The sequence below is a fragment of the Mixophyes fleayi genome, chromosome 2 (genome assembly GCF_038048845.1).
Source record: "Mixophyes fleayi isolate aMixFle1 chromosome 2, aMixFle1.hap1, whole genome shotgun sequence".
In the NCBI taxonomy this organism is placed as follows: domain Eukaryota; kingdom Metazoa; phylum Chordata; class Amphibia; order Anura; family Limnodynastidae; genus Mixophyes; species Mixophyes fleayi.
Window position 1 is genome coordinate 377,420,333 of NC_134403.1, and position 23,851 is coordinate 377,444,183.

General features: G+C 41.6%; 1 protein-coding gene across 5 annotated transcripts in view; it reads left to right on the plus strand.

Moving 5' to 3' along the window:
• Positions 1-23,851, plus strand: part of RECQL4 (RecQ like helicase 4) — a 162,441-nt gene that overhangs the window by 98,799 nt on the left and 39,791 nt on the right. For all 5 annotated transcript variants that reach the window (XM_075197581.1, XM_075197583.1, XM_075197585.1 and 2 more), the window contains 5 exons: positions 7,927-8,109; positions 20,457-20,646; positions 21,102-21,379; positions 22,135-22,272; positions 22,843-23,017. In XM_075197581.1, coding sequence (XP_075053682.1) covers positions 7,927-8,109; positions 20,457-20,646; positions 21,102-21,379; positions 22,135-22,272; positions 22,843-23,017 — 964 coding nt within the window. The remainder of the gene's footprint in view (positions 1-7,926; positions 8,110-20,456; positions 20,647-21,101; positions 21,380-22,134; positions 22,273-22,842; positions 23,018-23,851) is intronic.

Below are 23,851 nucleotides of genomic sequence, written 5' to 3' on the forward strand. Positions count from 1 at the left end.
AGCAGATCTATCATATATTTTTGGATGTCAACAGCTGTAAAGGCATCAAAACTGCACATGAGGAGGCAGTCAAAAGGTTGCTGCCTTTTACAAGAACCTACCTTTGCAAACAAGAATTTTCCACTCTTAATGAACATAAAAACAAAGCAGAGAAATCGATTGGACGCTGAAGACTGTATCCAAATTTCTTTGACATCAAAATGCCCCAATATTGATGCTCTCGTATCAAAAATGAAGCAACATCATTTCTCCAAAACCTAAAGTTTTGAAGTTGAAGCTTTCAAAGAAATTTTGAATAGATTCAATACAATTTTGAATTCCAATAATTAATAATATATGATTTCCTTCCTTTCAAATCAAGGGGGTAACGTCGGGGTATCTAAATATATTTTGGGGTAAAAGCTAAAAAAGTTCCCTGACCCCTGCTCTATACTGATTGCAGCCATTCTGAAAGGTCTGAGGCTGTTTACAGCCTGTCCTTGGCTAAGTATATTTTATACTCTCTATAAGTAGATAGGGAAGTATAAGATTCTGAGCGCATTTTGGGGGGATGAGCATAATGTTTATAAGAAATTATTGCTCTCTCATTGACAGAAATACTATCTTTTTGACCGGTTCATAGATTAGTAGTGTTTTCTGTGTAAATATATTTTGTATATGTACCTGTATTTCACTCTGTGGTAGTGTTATTTTTCTACTAAAAATGTGAGAAAATTAAAGCAAAATGTGCCACGTATTTTCCCTGTTCCAAATGTAATGCTAAATAGCGGGTGAACATTAGGATCCAGGGGCGCTCTGTACTGATTGCGCTGCGGCGTCAGTTGGGGCGCAATGTAAAAATGGCTCCATTCAGGCTTCAATCCTCCTGAGTGGGTACTGTTTTTGATACAGGGGGTTGGTACCCCGGTTAAACTATGATCTAACCCATTGGAGGTTACAGTGGTAGTTGAGGTGTTACCTTCTGCCTCTGAAAGCGGTAGCCTTTATTAATTCAGACATGTCTATAAAGAGAACAAGTCCTTTACCCTCGGTAGTAGGACAATCTTCTCTGGCGTATCAGGTTATTTCCCCCTGCGGGAAGCCTGGATGGTCTGCAGTGATAGAAGGCCAGGCATTCAGAATGGCAGGTTTTATCGGTTAAACCGGTGACTGAAGAGCCCGAGACATTTACCTAAAAATAAGAGACGTAGATCAGCAAATTCGCTGTTTCTATTGTCTGACTCAGAGGGATCCTCTGAGGGAGAAGGTCATTAGTAGGATCATAGGAGAGTTCATATTCCCTCAATCTGCAGAGTTGACAGAGTAAGCGGTTTTTCTTGGCTATGTGCCTGAAGGAAGACGCGAGTTAAGTGTATGAGGCAGACCAGAATTCAGCATCCAGTCTTCCTCTAGTTTCGGCTACAACTGTAGCGACCAGAAGAACATTATGGTTAAAATATGGAATGCGGATGTGGAATCTGAGAGATTGTAGTATCCCCTCCTTACGCTAGTGGAGTTAATACTCCAAGATCTAGGATTCCGAGGTTGGTTTTTTCAGACAGCCCTTTGAGGGGGGCATGTCTGGCAGAGGTCATCCGATTAGATCTAGATTTTCTGGAGGAGGAGACAATCTCTTCGGGGAAGATCAGCCTCATCCTCCTCTTCTGGGCGAATTATGCACATGGTGTGTCAGAAGATTTTTCTTCCAGAGGACAAGATAGGGTCTCTGCAAGAGGGGATGAACAGGATTCTGTCCTGTAAGAGGCCGTTGGTCCTTCTGTGTATGAGGAAACATGGTAGCGTCTTTTGAGACTCTCACTTATGACAGGATCCACTCTCTGTGTTTTCAACGGAACATGTTGAAGAAGTGGACGGGGTCCCATCTGAAGTTAGATCGTCAGATGGTGTTTTCTCTGGAGACGACACAGTCTCTCGATGATGTTGAGTTACAACAGGAAGTTACAAAATTTAGTGCAAGACCAGAAGAGATCTGATAATGGCAGTGTATGTGTTCACAATGCCAGGGGACTTCAGGCGAGGTTACCTGGTTCCTCCTATATCAATGATTCCCAGAGTCCTTGGAGACTCAAGAGGGAGATCGGCCAGTCATTCTTGTGGCGCCAGTTTGGACATGAAGAGTCTGGTGTCCAGAGGTTCTTCTTTGACATTGGACCTGGTACCCCTTTGGAAACTTCTGCTGATTCAGGGACCAATCTTGCATCAGAATCTAGCACAATTGAATTTAAAGGCATGGCTTTTGAAGCAATTCTGTGGAAATCCAGAGGGTTTTCTTCCAGGGTAATTGATACCCTTATCTAGGCTAGGAAGCCAGTTCGGCTTAATTTTGTCGCCGCATTGGCGTTCATACGTGCATGGTGTAGGAATAAAGCCTGCAGTTCAGAGTCTTCATCTTGTTTTTATACAAGATGGTTTGGATGTTAGGACTTTCTTACTGGGAGTGCTTCATATACAACCTCCCTATGTTCCACCAACGAATCTTGGGATCCGGTTTAGTCCTTTATACGCTGCAGGAGCTTTAGTACATACCGTTACAGTCAGCAGAGTTACGGTTTTTAACTTGGAAGGTGGTTTTCCTTCTTACTATTGCCTCAGCTCGAGGGGTATCTGAGCTGGGGGCTTTGTCGTGAACCTTATCTGGTTTTCGGGATGATAGAGCAGTCCTAGGGACAATGCATCATTCTTCCTAGGGTGGTGTCTGGTTTTAATGTAAACCAGGGAATGGTGGTTCCTGTGTTCACAGAGGATTCTCAGGGATCTGGAACAGGGAACATGAAATTTTGGATGTGGTCAGGGCTCTATGAAATTATGTCAAAAGGACTGCAATGATTCATAGGACAGTTTCTCACTATCTTGTTTGATTGTTTTGGACGTGGATGATCAGCGTCTAAACAATTTATTGCTAGGTGGCTTACTCTGACTATAAGGCAAGCTTATGTCGGTACTAACTGTCCAGTACCAGAGTGTATTGTTGCCCATTCTTCCCGTTTTGTGGGGACGCCCTGGGCTTCACTGAATGGGACCTCAGCGGACCAGTTATGCAGAGCAGTTACCGGGTCCTTGGTCCATACTTTCACAAGATTGTACCAATTCAATGCCTTGCGTCTTTGGACGCCTCAAATTGGCCGTAGTGCTCTACGTGCTGGGCTATCAGATCGGTCCCACCCTTAGGGGGCTGCTTTAGAACGTCCCCATGGTAAGCAGTGTCCCCCAGACTGGATGAAAGAGAAAAGAGGATTTAGGTACTTACTCTAAATCCGTTTCTCTGATTCCGTCTGGGGGACACTGCGATCCCTCCCTTCTGCCTTTCCTCTGTATGCTCTTGTTTGATTGACCTTTCTCCTTGGGGCTTTTTAAATTAACTGAGGAGGAAGAGGAAGAGGCGGGGTATGTAGAGGGGAGGGGAGGGGTCTGTCAGCAATGCTAGAAATTAACTAGCTAGGTGCCAACTCCCATGCTCCCCTTCACACCCATGGTAAGCAGTGTCCCCCAGACGGAATCAGAGAAACGGATTTAACGTAAGTACAGAAATCCTCTTTTCCTCCCCTGCGTATATGCTCCTGGCCTCAGAATCAGTACATTGCTAATACAGAAATATAACAGTATCAAAATCAGTACATTTACAATGATTTACATTAGTGAACTGCGGTAATAATTTAAAATTATATTATAACGTTTCCTCTGTGTTCTCATCACCACTGGATGAGTCCCGAATTTATTCACACTCAGTCTACTTACTCTGAGGGTGTTACAGGAAAAACAGAACTGACCTCTCTCTGGGCCACTTACAATTAAACACAAATATTTAGAATAGTGTTTGTCAGCAGCCTGTGGAGACATTCATGTGACAGAATGAAATTGCTGGTCTCTTACAATTTGTCCCATAATGGGTGTCTGGGAACCGCCAGTTTCTGTGACCTCATCTATACGATTTTTATTTTATTAATAAATACTTAAAATCTTCATATGCTGGTCACATGATTTTTTTCCACCAGTTACAGGACGACTCTGTATCACATCTGCAGGGAAAGTATTCCACAAACTATGAGCCATATTCTAATAAAAGCACTTTCCAATAGACATCGATATGGTCACTGTGTTTTGCTGACATGTTTCACACCGTTTGCTTGTGGCTTTTCTTCAAATGACTGACGGTGCTCCCATCGCTTGCAGTATGCCAGGCCTGGACTACCTGTGGCCACAAGCCGCGGCCTGCACTGTGATCGTAAGCTACTGCTTTTCTATCGTCTATTATTACCTGTGATAGATTTCTTTCATGTCAACTCTTTTCTGAATTGTTGTTTTATAAATACCTTTTATGGACAGAAGACTTCTAGAAGTGTACAAATACTTAAGCTGCAGTGTCTTCATCTAAAATACACAAATATCTTTCTTTAAACAAGTATTGTACTGGCATTTCCTCTGATTAATGTCTTCTAAATAAAAAATTATAATAATTGTTTTTAAAACTACATCTCATTTCTAATTAAAAGTCCTTCCTTTTGTTGTTATTTTCTCACATTGCCAGTCATTATGTATTCTATCTACCTTTACTAAACTGTTTACAGAGGTTATAACACCTAAATCCATATATTACATTACCAGTCACTGTATTATACTGACTGTTACTACACTGCTATATTACACTGCTCACAGACCTTCATATCATCTATATATTATATCATCCTAACTCCATATATTACATTACCAGTCACTGTGTATTATACTGACTGTTACTACACTGCTATATTACACTGCTCACTGACCTTCATATCATCTGTGTATTATATCATCCTAACTCCATATATTACATTACCAGTCACTGTGTATTATACTGACTGTTACTACACTGCTATATTACACTGCTTACTGACCTTCATATCATCTGTATATTATATCATCCTAACTCCATATATTACATTACCAGTTACTGTGTATTATACTGACTGTTACTACACTGCTATATTACACTGCTCACTGACCTTCATATCATCTGTATATTATATCATCCTAACTCCATATATTACATTACCAGTCACTGTGTATTATACTGACTGTTACTACCTACACTGCTATATTACACTGCTCACTGACCTTCATATCATCAGTATATCATCCTAACTCCATATATTACATTACCAGTCACTGTGTATTATACTGACTGTTACTACACTGCTATATTACACTGCTCACTGACCTTCATATCATCTATATATTATATCATCCTAACTCCATATATTACATTACCAGTCACTGTGTATTATACTGACTGTTACTACACTGCTATATTACACTGCTCACTGACCTTCATATCATCTGTATATTATATCATCCTAACTCCATATATTACATTACCAGTCACTGTGTATTATACTGACTGTTACTACACTGCTATATTACACTGCCTACTGACCTTCATATCATCTGTATATCATCCTAACTCCATATATTACATTACCAGTCACTGTGTATTATACTGACTGTTACTACACTGCTATATTACACTGCTCACTGACCTTCATATCATCTGTGTATTATATCATCCTAACTCCATATATTACATTACCAGTCACTGTGTATTATACTGACTGTTACTACCTACACTGCTATATTATACTGCTCACTGACCTTCATATCATCTGTATATCATCCTAACTCCATATATTACATTACCAGTCACTGTGTATTATACTGACTGTTACTACACTGCTATATTACACTGCTTACTGACCTTCATATCATCTGTGTATTATATCATCCTAACTCCATATATTACATTACCAGTCACTGTGTATTATACTGACTGTTACTACACTGCTATATTACACTGCTTACTGACCTTCATATCATCTGTGTATTATATCATCCTAACTTCATATATTACATTACCAGTCACTGTGTATTATACTGACTGTTACTACACTGCTATATTACACTGCTCACTGACCTTCATATCATCTGTGTATTATATCATCCTAACTCCATATATTACATTACCAGTCACTGTGTATTATACTGACTGTTACTACACTGCTATATTACACTGCTTACTGACCTTCATATCATCTGTGTATTATATCATCCTAACTCCATATATTACATTACCAGTCACTGTGTATTATACTGACTGTTACTACACTGCTATCTTACACTGCTCACTGACCTTCATATCATCTGTATATCATCCTAACTCCATATATTACATTACCAGTCATTGTGTATTATACTGACTGTTACTACACTGCTATATTACACTGCTCACTGACCTTCATATCATCTGTATATTATATCATCCTAACTCCATATATTACATTACCAGTCACTGTGTATTATACTGACTGTTACTACACTGCTATATTACACTGCTCACTGACCTTCATACCATCTGTATATCATCCTAACTCCATATATTACATTACCAGTCACTGTGTATTATACTGACTGTTACTACACTGCTATATTACACTGCTCACTGACCTTCATACCATCTGTATATCATCCTAACTCCATATATTACATTACCAGTCATTGTGTATTATACTGACTGTTACTACACTGCTATCTTACATTGCTCACTGACCTTCATATCATCTGTATATTATATCATCCTAACTCCATATATTACATTACCAGTCATTGTGTATTATACTGACTGTTACTACACTGCTATCTTACACTGCTCACTGACCTTCATATCATCTGTATATTATATCATCCTAACTCCATATATTACATTACCAGTCACTGTGTATTATACTGACTGTTACTACACTGCTATATTACACTGCTCACTGACCTTCATACCATCTGTATATCATCCTAACTCCATATATTACATTACCAGTCATTGTGTATTATACTGACTGTTACTACACTGCTATCTTACATTGCTCATTGACCTTCATATCATCTGTATATCATCCTAACTCCATATATTACATTACCAGTCATTGTGTATTATACTGACTGTTACTACACTGCTATCTTACACTGCTCACTGACCTTCATATCATCTGTATATTATATCATCCTAACTCCATATATTACATTACCAGTCATTGTGTATTATACTGACTGTTACTACACTGCTATATTACATTGCTCACTGACCTTCATATCATCTGTATATTATATCATCCTAACTCCATATATTACATTACCAGTCATTGTGTATTATACTGACTGTTACTACACTGCTATCTTACACTGCTCACTGACCTTCATATCATCTGTATATTATATCATCCTAACTCCATATATTACATTACCAGTCACTGTGTATTATACTGACTGTTACTACACTGCTATCTTACATTGCTCATTGACCTTCATACCATCTGTGTATTATATCATCCTAACTCCATATATTACATTACTAGTTACTGTGTATTATACTGACTGTTACTACACTGCTATCTTACACTGCTCACTGACCTTCATATCATCTATATATCATCCTAACTCCATATATTACATTACCAGTCACTGTGTATTATACTGACTGTTACTACACTGCTATATTACATTGCTCATTGACCTTCATACCATCTGTGTATTATATCATCCTAACTCCATATATTACATTACTAGTTACTGTGTATTATACTGACTGTTACTACACTGCTATCTTACACTGCTCACTGACCTTCATATCATCTATATATCATCCTAACTCCATATATTACATTACCAGTCACTGTGTATTATACTGACTGTTACTACACTGCTATCTTACATTGCTCATTGACCTTCATACCATCTGTATCATATCATATTCCATACATGTTGAGATCTGTGAATTCCTGTTAAATATGTCAGTATGATATGTAATAAGACCCACCCAGGTAGTACAGCTAACGATGTGGTGTACAGGAAGACATTGCCTAGCATGGACTTCATTATTCTTATGATGACTTATGTATGTATTAGGTTCTTCGCGAGCGCCTTGGTGTCCACTGTCTGCTCGGTCTTACGGCGACGGCCACTCTGGGTACTGCACAGGATGTTGGTCGTCACCTGGGGGTTCCAGAACATGAGAATATTTCCCTTCAATCCGCTGCTGTTCCTTCGAACTTGCATCTCTCTGTGTCCATGGACAGGGATCGAGACCAGGTGATGTTCACTTCAGTTTCCTTAAATGTCATTTACTGAATGAGTCTGAGAGACCCTTCTCCCTTAACTGTGTAGCTATTGTTTGATATCTGTGATAGTTAAATCAATATCACAAATGCTAATTCTTATTCAAGATACATATGTAAAGAAAATAGTGCAAGGATAGTGTCAGGAATAACGGTGGTGAACGTACGGTTAGGTTTATATTGATGTTATGTTTAACAATGTTATGATATATTTGTGAACTGTGAATGCAGGAACTGATGTAATCCACCTGGCTCCATTGAAGAACCTAGGTGGTACCAGTTCATATAAAAGTCCATATAAATAAGAACTCCTTAAACACTCACAACTCAGAATACGAATAAAAGATCATAATTATCAGAAAATAAAAATATATCCACATGATGCGGATAAGTGGATGAAAAACAGCAGACTGGAATGTTATCTGTGATCCTTTCTGCCACAACTTCAATCTGGGGTCTCTCTAGGCAGGCGTGGCTGACCAGTGGCACTCCAGGTGTTGTGAAACTACAAGCCCCAGCATGCTTTGCCAATATATAGCAGCTTATTGCTGGAAGGGTATGCGGGGACTTGTAGTTTCACAACACCTGGAGTGCCACAGGTTAGCCAAGCCTGCTATAGGATATATGCAGGGGTTGAAAAAAAGTAATAATTACTAAATGAAATCGGTGCATGCAGGCATCTTGAAATGGAAGAAACCGTAAAGGGTTATAATTTGGAGCAGGGAGATTGAAACATTTGTTGGATGTTGGAAGTAAAAATGTAATAAAGGAAAAGGGAAGAGACTGAGGTTAGAGATATAGGAGAGATGGTGGAGGATTATTTTAATGTCCGCATAGAAATAGACACTACAAGCAGTCCCTTTACATACTGCAAGGAAAAAATGACAGTTTGGAGCCCCATGTACAAACTCGCTTTGCAATACCTAAGTTGTCCACCCTCCAGCGTGTACTCAGAAATAGTTTTCAGCACAGCCGGGAACCTTGTCGGCGAACGGTGTAGAAGGCTACTTCCTAAAAATGTGAATGATGTTCATAAAAATGAACTACAAATTCCATGAGGAAGGCCTTTACCGCCAACTACATAAAAGTACAGACCCTTCTGTAATGGTGGATCCAAGCGGGGATGAATTAATATTGTGTGAGGAGGATGGACACACTGATGAGGATTATGACAACATCATGCCACTGTAGAATTCATTAACAGCACTGTTGGCTTAGCTGCCTTAAGCCCATTTGTTAACTTGTTTTGTGGTGGTCCTAACAAACCAAGTACTTCAGTCACAAAACTGGTACTTCTTGTTGCTGAAATGCTTGGTTTGTTAAGCTGTATATGTCCTTTTAATATCAATCATAAGGGTGGGTGGGAAGGCCCAAGGACAATTCAATCTTCACTTTTATTTTCTGCCACTTCTCTGTGGCAATGTTTCCTAGATGTACTGTGAGCTGCTTTGTGTTTGTGCCATTGCTCTGTCGCTTAGTATCCAGCTAGCTTACTCCAGTCTTTGGCAGAAAGTGGATGAAAATAATATTGTGACCTGTGAGGTGTTCAAAATTGACTAGAAATGACTGAAAATAGTGTTATTGGGGTTAATAATAATGTAGGGACAAAAAAAATCAAAATTATGTGATCTTAGCTTATTTTAGGAATTTTTAATAAAAAATACAGAACCAAAACACGTGAAGTTAACAGGTCCAATATATATATATATATATATATATATATATATATATATATATATATATATATATATATATATATATATATATATAACCAAAAAATAGATATAAAAATGGCGCTATTAACCACAGCGTAAACACCACAATATAAATATCAATTGTGAATACAATAGCAAAGTCCAATTAAAGGATTGTCCCGAAAGGAAAGTTAGCTTGAGTATGAGCGGCAGCCACAATAACCTGCGACCAGATGGTTAGTCCGGATAGGGATGATTACTGCAACAAAAAACAGGCAGGGCGCCTCATTGTGTATTATCAGATGTATAGTATAAACAAATGTATTATGCTGCGTACCGTAGAGTAATAATCGGTAGTCCATTCAGAGATGGAGGGTCCTCCTCAAGGGCTGTTCCTCAAAATTTCCAACAGGTAAGACAATGCAGCAAAAAGCCAACATAGAGTAGTATTGTCATAGATTTAAACAACACCTCGTGTGGATATATATATATACCACCTGATGTAACTGGGCTTCCTTATCGTGAATCAACACATAAACCCATAGTGAAGATGGATAAAATAGATGGAGTACCCATGTGAAATATCTAAATATAAAACATATAGTCTGCCTAACAGATATTCTTAGAGCAGCAACGTATAGAAAACTCTTTGCAGGTCAAATATATAATACTTCCATCCCAGCCTCGTTCAGCGGCGGCGATAATGACAAGGAAAGGTATGGTGTAAAATACAATGGTGATTTATTGATAAAAGTAAATAATGCAATTACATTGAGTATGGCAAACAAGCGTTGATAAGGTATTGGCTCCGACGCGTTTCGTCCCGACAAAACGGGACTTCCTCAGTAGCAAGATAATGGTAAATGTGTATAACATATAGTCTCAACTTTATATAAAACGATCATGCCATCTTGGTGCATGCGCAGAGGCCGCCAATCACGGCGCATGCGTCAAAACAACTTTATTAACAATAACAAAAAAAGGCAATATCGGAAAACACCCAAGTAGAATTAGCTACGTATCAACAAAGTAACAATAAAATGCAAAATACTATCTTATAATTTAAAAACGGAAATTCCTCAGGAGCACGATAATAATAAATGTATATAACATATAGTCCCAGCCTTGTATAAAGCGATCACGCCAACCTGGTGTAAGCGCAGAGGCCGCCAATCACGGCGCATGCGTCAAAACAACTTTAGTAACAATAACAAGAAAAGGCAATATCGGAAAACATACCCAAGTAGAATTGGCTGGGTATCGACAAAGTCACAATAAAATACAATATACTATCTTGTAATTAGAGGTAGTTTAGCATAGCTATGTAGCCTTCTATAATTACATGTGCCACCATATTGTAGTGTACCCAATAATCACTTGGCATCTCTATAAAAACAAGGACAAGTTCAGTAACCACTAACAAGTGGTAAAACACTATGTGATCAAAAAGTGCAAAAGTGCAATTGTCCTCTGGTATAAAGACAACGTAAATAGTTACAATATCAGACTAGTACATAACATCCATTCTCGTATAAAACATAAATAACAGAAAGTTCAATAATGGACCTATGAATAATTATGTCTATATATCCATACGGAAAATCTCTGTGTAGACCATATTTAAAGTGCTAATGTGTACAATAAATGGAAGAAATATCTTACTAAATGACAGAAAAAAGGCTGTGGTGGACCAAAGATATCTAAGACGGTATAACATCTATGAATCTAAAAGTATTAAAAACTAAAAACTATAAAAAAGGGGCTATCTCATAGTTCTCATTTAAGCCAGTTGGAGTCAAGGTACCTAATTGGAAAATCCAAAACATTTCACGTTGAGAAAGTCTGCGTTGTAAGTCTCCTCCACTTGAGTTTAATGTAACTTTTTCCAGAGCCATGAATTTAAGATGTTTTGGATCACCATTATGTCTTTGTGCAAAGTGTCTGGAGACAGAATGACTTTGTACTCCATTTTTGATATTACGGATATGCTCCTGAATACGCAATTTTAAAGGACGTTTAGTCTTACCCACATATTTTAATTTACAGGAGCAATCCAACATGTAAATGACAGAAGTTGTTAAATATATATATATATATATATATATATTATAGACACAACAATTGATATACTCTGGCGCTATCTACCACATCGGTAAGTATTAAAAAATATATAAAATGCACAACATTGTATAATATCAGGTGTAATATTCAATAGTCCACAATCACTTCACTCATGTGTGAGTGGCAGCCACGTATAAGCCTGTATCCAGATGGTCAATCCAGAAGAAAACAGTCACTAGAACAAAGCACAGGCAGGGCGCCTCATAGTGTAACACCAGGACAACAAAGGACAAAATATGTATATATATATATATGCGTACCGTCAGGTAGAGATGTATGATCTAGACTCTATTGGATCCTCTTTGAGAACTGTAACACTGGATCTCAACTCGGGAATAATCCAGGAATGTGGAAAAAGGCAAACATAGCATAATATTGTAATGCAAAAAATAACGCACCACGTGTAACTTGAAACACCACAGGATATTCAAAGGGTGTAGAATTCATAATTCACCAGGGTATATGTATAATATCCAACCCAGAGAAACTACACACCACTTTTCTATGTGAGCAATAAATCATATGCGTACCAGAAATTAGCATAATAGCCAAAAGATGTTTCCTTGTAGACAGCGATATCCTAGTACAAAGGCTCCCTTCCAACGGCGGTATAATAAATGGAAGAGGATACGATGTAAAAAGCAATACAAATTTAATAAACAAAGTAAACACTGAACTCACATATAGTTCACCGGGTAAAGCTGATCAATAATAAGGCTCAACGCGTTTCGTCTTGATCATAAGACTTCCTCAGGAGCACAGAAATGTATAACACCGGACTAACCGGCTTTTTATGAAGTCCACGCGCCATTTTGGCGCATGCGCACAATCCGCCACAGTGTGCGCAGGCGCGGGGATCAAGAAATTGAATAACTTTATTGAGGACGACAACAGGTTCTGTGTGTAATCACAGACAGAAGCGCTAGCATCAATTAAAACAATATATAAGATGCGATCTGCACATAGTAGTCATATCATCAATTTGGAGAATATGTAAGTGATAGAAAAAGAATTGACAATCCATCACGTATAGCTATCCTTGCTAATAATACTATATCTCAGAAAGTGCAGCGTGAGAATTATAATACATATAAAGCTATTGCAATGTATAATTGTATAAAGAATGACTTTAGTGTCATCCAAAAAATATAAAGGTAAGATAGTAGTCTACAAAATCACACTATCTCTTATAAACCGTGTATTTATAATGTGTATTTATAAATACATCTTATATATTGTTTTAATTGATGCTAGCGCTTCTGTCTGTGATTGCACACAGAACCTGTTGTCGTCCTCAATAAAGTTATTCAATTTCTCGATCCCTGCGCACACTGTGGCGGATTGTGCGCATGCGCCAAAATGGCGCGCGGACTTCATAAAAAGCCGGTTAGTCCGGTGTTATACATTTCTGTGCTCCTGAGGAAATCTTATGATCAAGACGAAACGCGTTGAGCCTTATTATTGATCAGCTTTACCCGGTGAACTATATGTGAGTTCAGTGTTTACTTTGTTTATTAAATTTGTATTGCTTTTTACATCGTATCCTCTTCCATTTATTATACCGCCGTTGGAAGGGAGCCTTTGTACTAGGATACCGCTGTCTACAAGGAAACATCTTTTGGCTATTATGCTCTAATTTCTGGTACGCATATGATTTATTGCTCACATAGAAAAGTGGTGTGTAGTTTCTCTGGGTTGGATATTATACATATACCCTGGTGAATTATGAATTCTACACCCTTTGAATATCCTGTGGTGTTTCAAGTTACACGTGGTGCATTATTTTTTGCATTACAATATTATGCTATGTTTGCCTTTTTCCACATCCCTCAATTGTTCCTGAGTTGAGACCCAGAGTTACAGTTCTCAAAGAGGATCCACTCGGTTCTAGATCATACATCTCTACCTGACGGTACGAATATTTATACACATTCTGTCCTTTATTATCTTGGTGTTACACTATGAGGCGCCCTGCCTGTGCTTTGTTCTAATATATATATATATTAGTATAATTATAGTACGATATTAGGTGTGGTATGATTTTTTTTATTTGTTATTTTTTTTTCTGTTTCTATTGAAAGAATAGAGGAATATATACAGCAGATGGATGAATTACATAAGCAAAATTAACTAGGAGTATCGTAGTCTGTCTACCGATAATAACTGACGCTTAGTATAAAGACAAACAAAACACAGAAGTGAAAGATGGATGAGGGGATATAGAGGGAGGGGAGGAGAATGAAAGATGAGGGACGGGAGATGGGGACTCCTCGTATTAGGAAAAGGATGCCAGACAAAAGTGTTTAGTTCCTGCCCGCCCACTAGTGTGCTTATCCAAACAATCCTCTATCCAAATGAGATCATCCACAGTCCATAAAAGAGCGGTAACACAGAGACTCCTTAAATTCAAGCCAGCAGAGCCACATCATCGTGTACTCAGTAACTTTGTTTTTGCCGGATAGGTCGATGTCATCCATGAGCCTGTAAAGATCAATCTGTTGGAACCATTCTTGTACGCTAGGAGCGGCAGGAGACCGCCAATGGACTGGGATAACCGCTATGGCTGCATTGCTCAGATGTCAGAGTAGAGATTTTTTATATAGCAATATCTGGGATGCTTAACAGCCAGAATCAGGGCCGTCTGCAACTGGACAGCTCATGATATCCTCTGCAACTATTCTTACCTTGCGCTAGTATTGTGAGTAATTACAGGGATGAAGTTGATTTTATACAAGTCAGAAAGGTCCCTAGGCAGTAATGTCCCTAGATACTACATCCGAGAAGGGTGCCATGTGAAAGGGGAGGATCATCGTAGACCTTCAAGAACATCTGGCGGGATGGGCCATATATTTAGTTTAATTCATTTTGAAGCTTGACAGTGCCCCGAACCTTTCAAACTCGAGCAATAAACTGGCTAATAAAACTGTAGGGTTTGTGACTGTTGCCAACAAATCGTCAGCATTTAACAAGGAGATTAGGCAATAGCTGGAGCACAGGGTGGGGTCCTTACCTTCCTTATGAAGAATCGTAACGTGTGATTCGAGCGACTGCCAGGAGAAGCTGGGTTTATCTGAGACCTCATTAAAGGCTCCTAGGAGGAGAGGGTTTAACACTTGGTCAAACATCTTATAATAGTCAATTGTAAACCCATCGGGCCCTGGGCTTTTGTCAGATAGCGTGGAGGTGATAGCCTCTTCCACTTCTTTCAGGGTAAAAAGGTTAATCCAGCATCTTCTTGTCAGACTCCGAGAGCTTGGGAAAATTGCATTTCTCTTTCATCCATCTGGGGGACACTCCTTAACCATGGGGTTGAGTCGGGGGGAGGAGTCTGGCACCCAAAGAGTTAACTTTTATAAGCTGACAGCATATCACCCCCCCCAATTCCCACATACCTCAGTTTGAATTGGGTGCCCTTGGAAAAAGGTTGCACCTGAAGAGCTCCAAGAGAGACAGTGAACAGGGTTCACTGGTTATAGGTTTTTTACTTTTCTTTTGCAGTTTTTTTCTTTTGACAGTGGCGAGAGGCTCTGTGCAAACGGAGCTGACTCGTGGGAGAAGCGCCTGTCGGGGGGGGGGGGGCAGCCCGCGCTGACAGGTAAGAAGCGCTTCTCACAGCGGGAAGCAGTCGGCAAGAGACTCTCCCCACTGATGCAGGACGAGCACTGCCATTAGGCAGAAAGCGCCTTTACTGCTGAGGTTCCCCAGAAGCCAGCTGGAGTATACAAAGTTCCTCCTCCCATGGGGATGGCGCGCTTTGAGTAGCGCTAGCGGGGAACACATTCTAACAGGTTTTCCCCTAATATAAGAGAAAGGGCAAAATGCTGTTAAGGTAAACAACACAGAAGGAGAGCCAGTGGAAGGGGAATGTGTTTGAGGAACACCGCTCCCCCCCCCCCCTGCTGAGTGAGCACGTGGAAGATCCCTTTTTTGGCACCAAGCTTCAAAAGGAGGACAGTTGTAGCAGTCATTTGAAGAGAAGTGCACTGTTGACACATATCTTCCACGCTAAGTATCACTTTGTTTCTTCTGTATATGCATGTGTATTATAAGACTATGAGGTGTTGAGAGAACTGTGTTTAAGGAAAACTATAAAGTTCTCCAAACCTGTCTTATTTAATCAGAAATACTATGATATGTTAAATAACCTAGTCTGTATTTTCTGATAAAGGTTGTGGAAGTGTTTGGGCATGCCAAACATATTGTCTGTTCCAAATGTAATGCTAAATGGGCCCAGGTGTTCTGTGCTAATTGCAGTCATTATTGAAAAACCTGCTGCAGCCTTTCAGCTTGTCTAAAAAAAATATACCTTATACTCTCTATATAGAGGAAAAGGAACAGAAATACTATCTTTTGACTGGTTCATAGATAAATATGTACCTGTATTTTGTGGTGTGGTAGCAAAATGTGAGAAAGATAAAGCAACAGTATTTCACCTAAGTAGATTGGGGAAATCACTGTTAGCAGAGACACAGAAGGAGATTCCAGTGGTAGGGGAATGTGTTGAGAAACACCTCTTCCCCTCCCCCGCTGAGTGAGCTCGTGGAAGATCCCTTTTTGGCGCCAAGCTTCAAAAGGAGGACAGTTGCAGCAGTCATTTGAAGAGAAGTGCACTGTTGACACATATCTTCCCCGCTGAGTATCACTTTTATTTTCTTCTGTGTGTATGTGTGTGCATGTGTAGACATGTATATTATAAGACAATGATGTGTTGAGAGAACTGTTTATGAGAAAACTATAAAGTTCTCCAAGCCTGTCTTATTTAAATCAGAAATACTATATGTTAATATAACCTAATCTGTATTTTCTGATAAATTGGAGAAGTGTTTGTGAATTTTGAAACGTGATTTAGTTTTTCTTATCTTGTGATGGCAGATAAAGGCAAAACAACACGTACCAAACATAATGTCTGTTCAAAATGTAATGTTAAACTAACAAGTGAACGGCTGGATCAGCAGGGGGGGGGGGGGGGGGGGGGGCTCTGTGCAGCCTGCACTGTGGCTCCTGTGAAACAGCCTATAGACACCTCCACCATAACGGTAGATCCTCCTGAGTGGGCTGCTGCCTTAACACAGGGAGTTAATACCCTTGTAAATATGTTATCTAAACCAGTTGAGATCCCAGCTACATCTGTGGTTTCTCAGGGTATAACAGTAGGAATGACAGATAAGTCATTTTCCCCAGGGGTCGGTGTATTTCCCTCCCCAGCCCTCCCGGGGGTTTCCCAGATGGGAGAGGTGGGTTGGTCAGCGGTGGCTAAAAGCCTGGACCGGCTTACCCATCTACTGGAGAACCCCAGACACAAGCGTAGTGTTAAAAGACGTAGACAAACAGCTAAAGCGCTGTGGTCAGTGTCAGACTCTGAGAGTTCCTCAGAGGAGGAGGGGGAATTGTTGGACGATTCAGATGTGTCCATTATAGAGTCAGAAGGAAACTCTAGGCACCAGGGTATGGACGATCTGGAAAGAGCAGTTCGTCAGACCCTGGGGTTTGCTGAAGTAGAGGAGACGAAGTCTTTGGACCGCTCCATCTTTAAGAAGGCTTCTAAGCAGGTGGTCAGGTTCCCTCCCTCAGTTGAGTTGAGGGATATTGTAGAGGCCTCTTGGAAATATCCAGATAAAAGGTTCTCTATGCTAAGGAAGTTTGGCGTATTGTATCCCCTTCAGGAGGAGGATATGCCACCCGTTGGGAACAGGTGGCAAAGGTAGATACACCTGTGGCGAGATTGGTTCGTCAGACTACACTACCGTTACCCGGGACAGCGACCTTACAGGACGCGACTGACAAGAAATTAGAATCCCTGCTGAAGTCGATCTTCTCGGCCGCCGGTATTAGCCTCATACCAGCATTGTCCTCTACCTGGGTAGCTAGGGCCATGGAAGTCTGGGCAGGGCAGTTAGAGTCTGCCTTGCAGGATTCAGATTTACTGCCTCTGGCCATGCAGCTAAGGGAGGCAGCAGGCTATGTATATGAAGCGGCCCATAATTCGGCCTCCATAGCTTCGTCTATTTCAGCTACAGCTGTAGTAGCTAGAAGGGCGTTATGGTTAAGGGCTTGGAATGCGGATTCAGGGTCTAAACGATCATTAGAATCCATCCTGTAAACGGGTGGGATGTTATTTGGTCCAGAATTAGACTCTTGGATTTTACAGGCTTCAGGGGGCAAATACTCCAAGACCTAGGGCTAGGCCTAGGTTTAGTTCTTTCACACAGCCTCCTTACGGCGGCGGGTCTGGCAGAGGCCAGACTACCGATCCAGGGGCCGTGGAATCCAGGAGACAGTCCCGTAGGGGAAGATCATCCTTTGCCCCTGTGGCGTGGAGAGCTTCTTCCGCCAAGCTGCCGGATAGACCAGCGGCATGACTACCCACCACCTCTGGTTCCAGAGGGTGGGGTGGGAGGACGGCTGCTTGGGTTTGCCCGGCAGCAGACAGGGTCCTCGGTAGACGAGTAGGTCCAGAATATCGTGATAGAATTCATGGGACCAGCTCACCTCAGGTTTTGAAAAGATTTACCTCGCTGGCTTCTGTCAAATCAGAAAGAGCTCAGGGCTGTCGATTTGCTTAGTTCAGACGAAGCTATACAGGCTTAGAATTTCCAGTAAGGAAAAAGGTTTTAGTCACACCCATTCAGGGTGCTAAGGCTAGACGAGTTGTTCAGTCTATGACCGAACTTCTAGAGTCTGAAAGGGTCACATAGAATCCCTTGTCTAAGAATGAGTTTCTTGAGACTAGTGAGGGACTTGGTACGCAGCAGAAGGTTGTCTCCACAGGACAAGTTGAGGTCCTAGATGGAGTGGACAGGCAGGATCATGTCAGACAAGAGGCTGTCAGTAGCCAGGTCTTTGAAGCTGCTGGGAAAGATGGTGACATCTTTCGCGACCTTACCCTGGGCAGGGTCCCATCCCAGAGGAGCATTCCCGTGCTCGAGGTACCAGTAGAGGAGGTAGGTCCTCAGCTGGTGGTTGCTGGACAAGAACCAAACAGAAGAACAAAGACAAATAAATATTTGGACGTAGTGAGGGCATTACGTATATATGTTAAGAGATCTGCAAAGATACGTAAGTCTCTATTTGTGTTGTTTGACTTTTCCAAACGGGGATGGCCAGCATCTAAGCACACTATTGCCAGATGGCTTACCCTGACTATCAGGGAGGCTTATGTCCAAAGTATTAATCTCTCTGTGCCGAAACGTATTGTTGCCCATTCTACCCGGTCGGTTGGGGCGTCTTGGGCGGCTCGTAATGGAGCCATGGCGGACCAGCTGTGCAGAGCAGCCACCTGGTCCTCGGTCCATACCTTTACGAAATTCTACCAATTTAATATATTTGCGTCTGGGGACACCTCCTTTGGCCGTAGTGTTCTGCGTGCAAGGAGATCAGAGCGGTCCCACCCTTCAGAGGGATTGCTTTTGTAAGTCCCCATGGTTAAGGAGTGTCCCCCAGATTATACTTACGATAAATCTTTTTCTCTGAGTCCATCTGGGGGACACTCCGATCCCCCCCGTCTTTTCGTTGTTTTGTCTCCACTCCCCCCTCTGTTGAGTGGTGTGTCTTGGTTGATTGGCCTATCTTCCTAATGGCTTTTGTAATCGAACTGAGGTATGTGGGAATTGGTGGGGGTGATATGCTGTCAGCTGAAAAAAGTTAACTCTTTGGGTGCCAGACTCCTCCCCCCGACTCAACCCCATGGTTAAGGAGTGTCCCCCAGATGGACTCAGAGAAAAAGATTTATCGTAAGTATAAATCCCGTTTTCTGGAGGTATTCACAAATTAGTTCCCTCTTAGGCAGGGGCTGCCAGGGAGGGCGGACCAGCTATGTCATATAGACGGGAATGAAAACTGAGGCTATTTCCCCTGTCAAATGGCTCTCCTTCCCACTAGCGTCCACCGATTGGACAATAGAGGCAGCTTGTTGGGCTCTCTCTTTTGTCTCTCGTTTCTTTCTCTCATGTATCTCTCTCTGTCTCTCTTTTGTATGTCTCCCACACAAACGCCGACCGGATGTCAATGCTGCGAACCGGAAGTCACCCCCAAAGCCTGGTAAGGCGATGGGGTCACACTAGATGGGAGTCTCATGAAGGTGTGAGACGCCGCGTTCACAATGGGGCCCAAGAGGAGTGGCAGTTCGGGTAGGGAACCAGGCAGGGTCAGCGCGAAGGAGGCCCGGAAAATCTCTGTCTCAGCCGAATCCTATCAGGGGGGTCCTGGTAAGTCGTTAGAAGCCAAAGGGGGCCAGATCCAGAGTCTGTGACAGAGGTAGGCCGCACTCTCCATCAGACAGTCAGAGAAAAGTCTGTGCCGCACCTGGCAAGGCTTCAAGGCCCTCCATGAGTGTCTGCTGGCTTCAGCCACAGTTGTAGATAGATGACATAGAGGTGAGATCTGTTAATTTGGTGAAAAAGGATCAATTACTACAGAGCTCTGCAATGTAAGGACTGTCCGAAATGGCCACAACCCCCATTATTATATATTTTTTTCCCTTATATTGTAACGTTTTTCCTCCTTTTAGGCTCTTGTCACACTGTTGAAAGGTGAACGTTTTAGAAATTTGGAATCTGTAATTGTTTATTGTACGCGGAGAGAAGAGACGCAGCGTTTAGCGGCCCTGCTACGTACCTGTTTGCAGGGGGTGATTTTGCAGACATGTCACACGACAGAGGAGGATGTGGACCCTGTTTCTGACAGGAAGAAACTTCAAGGTAAAAAGTGGAAGAGTGACGGGGGAAATATAAAAATACAATGAGAAATATGGATTAGAGAAGGGTGATGTTTGTTGATGTAGGTAATAGAACAAGTGAGAACAAGCACTAAGAAGGTAAAAATATTATGATGGGACATTTCCTGACATTAAGGGGGGAATTCAATTGACAGCGTTAGAATAACGCGGTCCACGCTCTATTACCGTTACAGTAATTTCAACACTGATTTTTGTTCATAGCTCTGACAGCCGAGAGCAAAAATCTGCATTAAAATGACTGTACTAACGGTAATAGTGCGTTGGCCGCTTTCTCCCAAGTAACGTGGTCAATTGAATTCTCCCCTAAGAGACTCCACATTACTGACATAGTGTAAATACTTTATTTGGAATTGAGTCTATTATATTGAGGAGAAAGAAGGCGTAATACACATTAGTGAAGAAGTTTTGTTTCTGCAGCCAAGAAAAAAATTCGGCGGCCTCTGAAGTGGGTGGTGGACTCGTATCACGCGGGATTATCAGCTGCAGAGCGCCGGCGAGTACAGAACAACTTTATGAGCGGCCAGCTGCGGATGGTTGTAGCCACTGTGGCTTTTGGAATGGGACTGGACAAGTCTGATGTGAGAGGTATCATTCACTATAATATGCCCAAAAACTTTGAAAGCTACGTCCAAGAGATTGGAAGAGCAGGACGGGACGGCAAGGACGCTCATTGTCACCTTTTTCTCGCCCCTGATGTAAGCATTGGTACAGTATAAAATCTCCACCATTATTCTGTTATGTTTGTAGTGTTGTTCCGTCATTCTGAAGCAAGTAGATCAATATTTTATTAGTCTGATTTTATTCAAAGGTCATTTACCATGTACTCACCCTTTCTGGCATTTCCATCACAAGAGCCATATTCAGCACAACACTGAAGAGAGCAACCCTCCATGTCTGCTTTCCCACACACTCTCTCGTATCTCTCCTTCTCTCTCTTGTGTCTCTCTCGCCCCTCTCACGTTTGTCTCTGTCCCTCTCTCTCGTCCCTCTCTGTCTCGCTCTCGCTATCTCCTTCTGTCTCGTCCTCTCCACAATGAATGGTAACTAAGCTTCATAACTTGCAGCAAAACTGTCTGTTAAACCAGCCGCACACTGCCATATCTCAGCCACTATTACACCCATTCTGTCAGATAACATTGATAGGCATTGGTGAAAAATATCTGAATTTGGCCTTTGAGTGCAGTCTCCATCAGCCTGGATTGTGTCCAACATGACGAACCACAAGGATGTCCAAATTATCCAGTCAAGAAGTAGGATTGGTTTGTGTGTGATCAGACAACTCTGGATTATTGGTCAGTGTGGGCTATTATATAGAGAATGTAACATATTACTGTTACGTTACAGGCTCAGGATTTGGATGAGTTAGGTAAACACGTTTGTAAAGTCTGTGTATTATCACTCAGTGCGGGTTATTATACAGTCAATGTTACATATTATTATTACGTTACAGGCCCAGGATTTGGATGAACTACGTAGACACGTGTATGGAGATTCTGTGGATTATTTCACAGTGAAGAGATTGGTACAGAGAGTTTTCCCCAAGTGCCGGTGTCGGGACATACAGAGTAAACGAGAGGCTCTCGGCAGGGTGAGGATTTGGTTTTGTTATGTTTGGTCTCTGTTTCCATCACATTTTGCTTTTATTTTGTTTGATTATCTGACGAGACAGAAACGGTGGCAAAAATATGATACTGACTAAAATCACAAAACCACTGGGTGAAAGCTGAATGAAAGTAAAATGATTTCTTGCTATTTTAGGGTAATGATTTTAACCTAATTTTTTGGAATGTTTTTTTTTAATTTTCTCCTTTGGGTGAATTGCGGTTCTTTCTTTTACATTGGTATTGGTGTTCCCTAACCTCATCTTGTTTCAGTGATTGCACTGGTATGCATAAACCTGGAAAAACATAAGGGGAAACAATGGCTACAAGAAAAGTGATTATCAGACTATTACCCCCACTAACACTTATTTCTATACTTGTTAGTGCTATGAGCATTTGTTACTGTGTCTCACTGGGTTCCACAGAGGGTACTGCTGCACGGCGTACTCTCTCTTACCTACGCAGCGCTCATTCAGCCATCTAGTGCGCCCCAGCTTGTTCTACATGTCCGCGTTGTCTCCTCCCCTGACTTTCTCATACACCGTCTTGTCGTGTAGGGATGTGAAGTGGATGACTCTGAAATGATTGATTTCCTGGAGCATTGTGCAGATCAAGAGGGACAATGTAACACGTCCCCTGTTAAGAAGAAACCAGTGGAGCGGGTTTGCCATAGACATGAACGAGTTCTGCCGATGGAGGAGACTGTACAGGCTCTGGATGTCAGAGAGGAAGGTCAGTAGGAAGCAGATAAGTAACTTGTATCATACACAGACAGTGTCTAGTGAGAGAGGAACTAAACTGTCTGAAGCTGGAATTACTTGTCATGTCTAAAGATAATAGTGAATGCGCTAAATTGTGTATTCTGGAATAAAGAGCAAGCAGCGTAAAGCCGCTCTGACCAGAGGCGGATCTAGAAAATTGTTGTACCCGGGGCGATTTAGGCCCCGCCCCCTTGCTGACAGCTAAGGCTTACGGCTGCTGCACACTATATGCAGGTCCACTCAGCAGGTACAATGTGCTGCCCGGCAATCAGAGCGGCCGGGCAAGACACTGTCCCTGCCTGTCACTGCCGAACGGACCTGCACACACTGTGTAGCCGTCTGCAGCAAGTCCCTGCTAGGGGAGGCGATTGCCCGGATGGCTTCCCCCCCCCGGATCCGCCACTGGCTCTGACATGAATACACATGAAAGGCTGTATAACTTAGGTGAGTGTAATTCTCCATCGTGCTCTATTACTGTTCTCTGCATATTAAGAGGAAGGTGCTCAAGTGACTCATTGGGGAATGCTGTCCTATAGATGGGGATGGCACCGAGATTTCTGGCTCATTCACGGCTGGGACTAATTGTAGCAGCCCTAAGCTGCTCTTTAGGAGCAGGTTTCCTAAACGATACAACAGAAAAATGCGGAAATGTTAGTGGCTCTCTGCTTCGTATTTGGCGTTTCTTGATCGCACTCAATTTGGACAGAGACCTGAAAAGCAATAGTCAGTACAAAGGCGTCGGACACTGTTTCTTCATGGGATCCCAGAGACCAGGGGTGTTTCCAGTGGCTGCTGGACACTACCC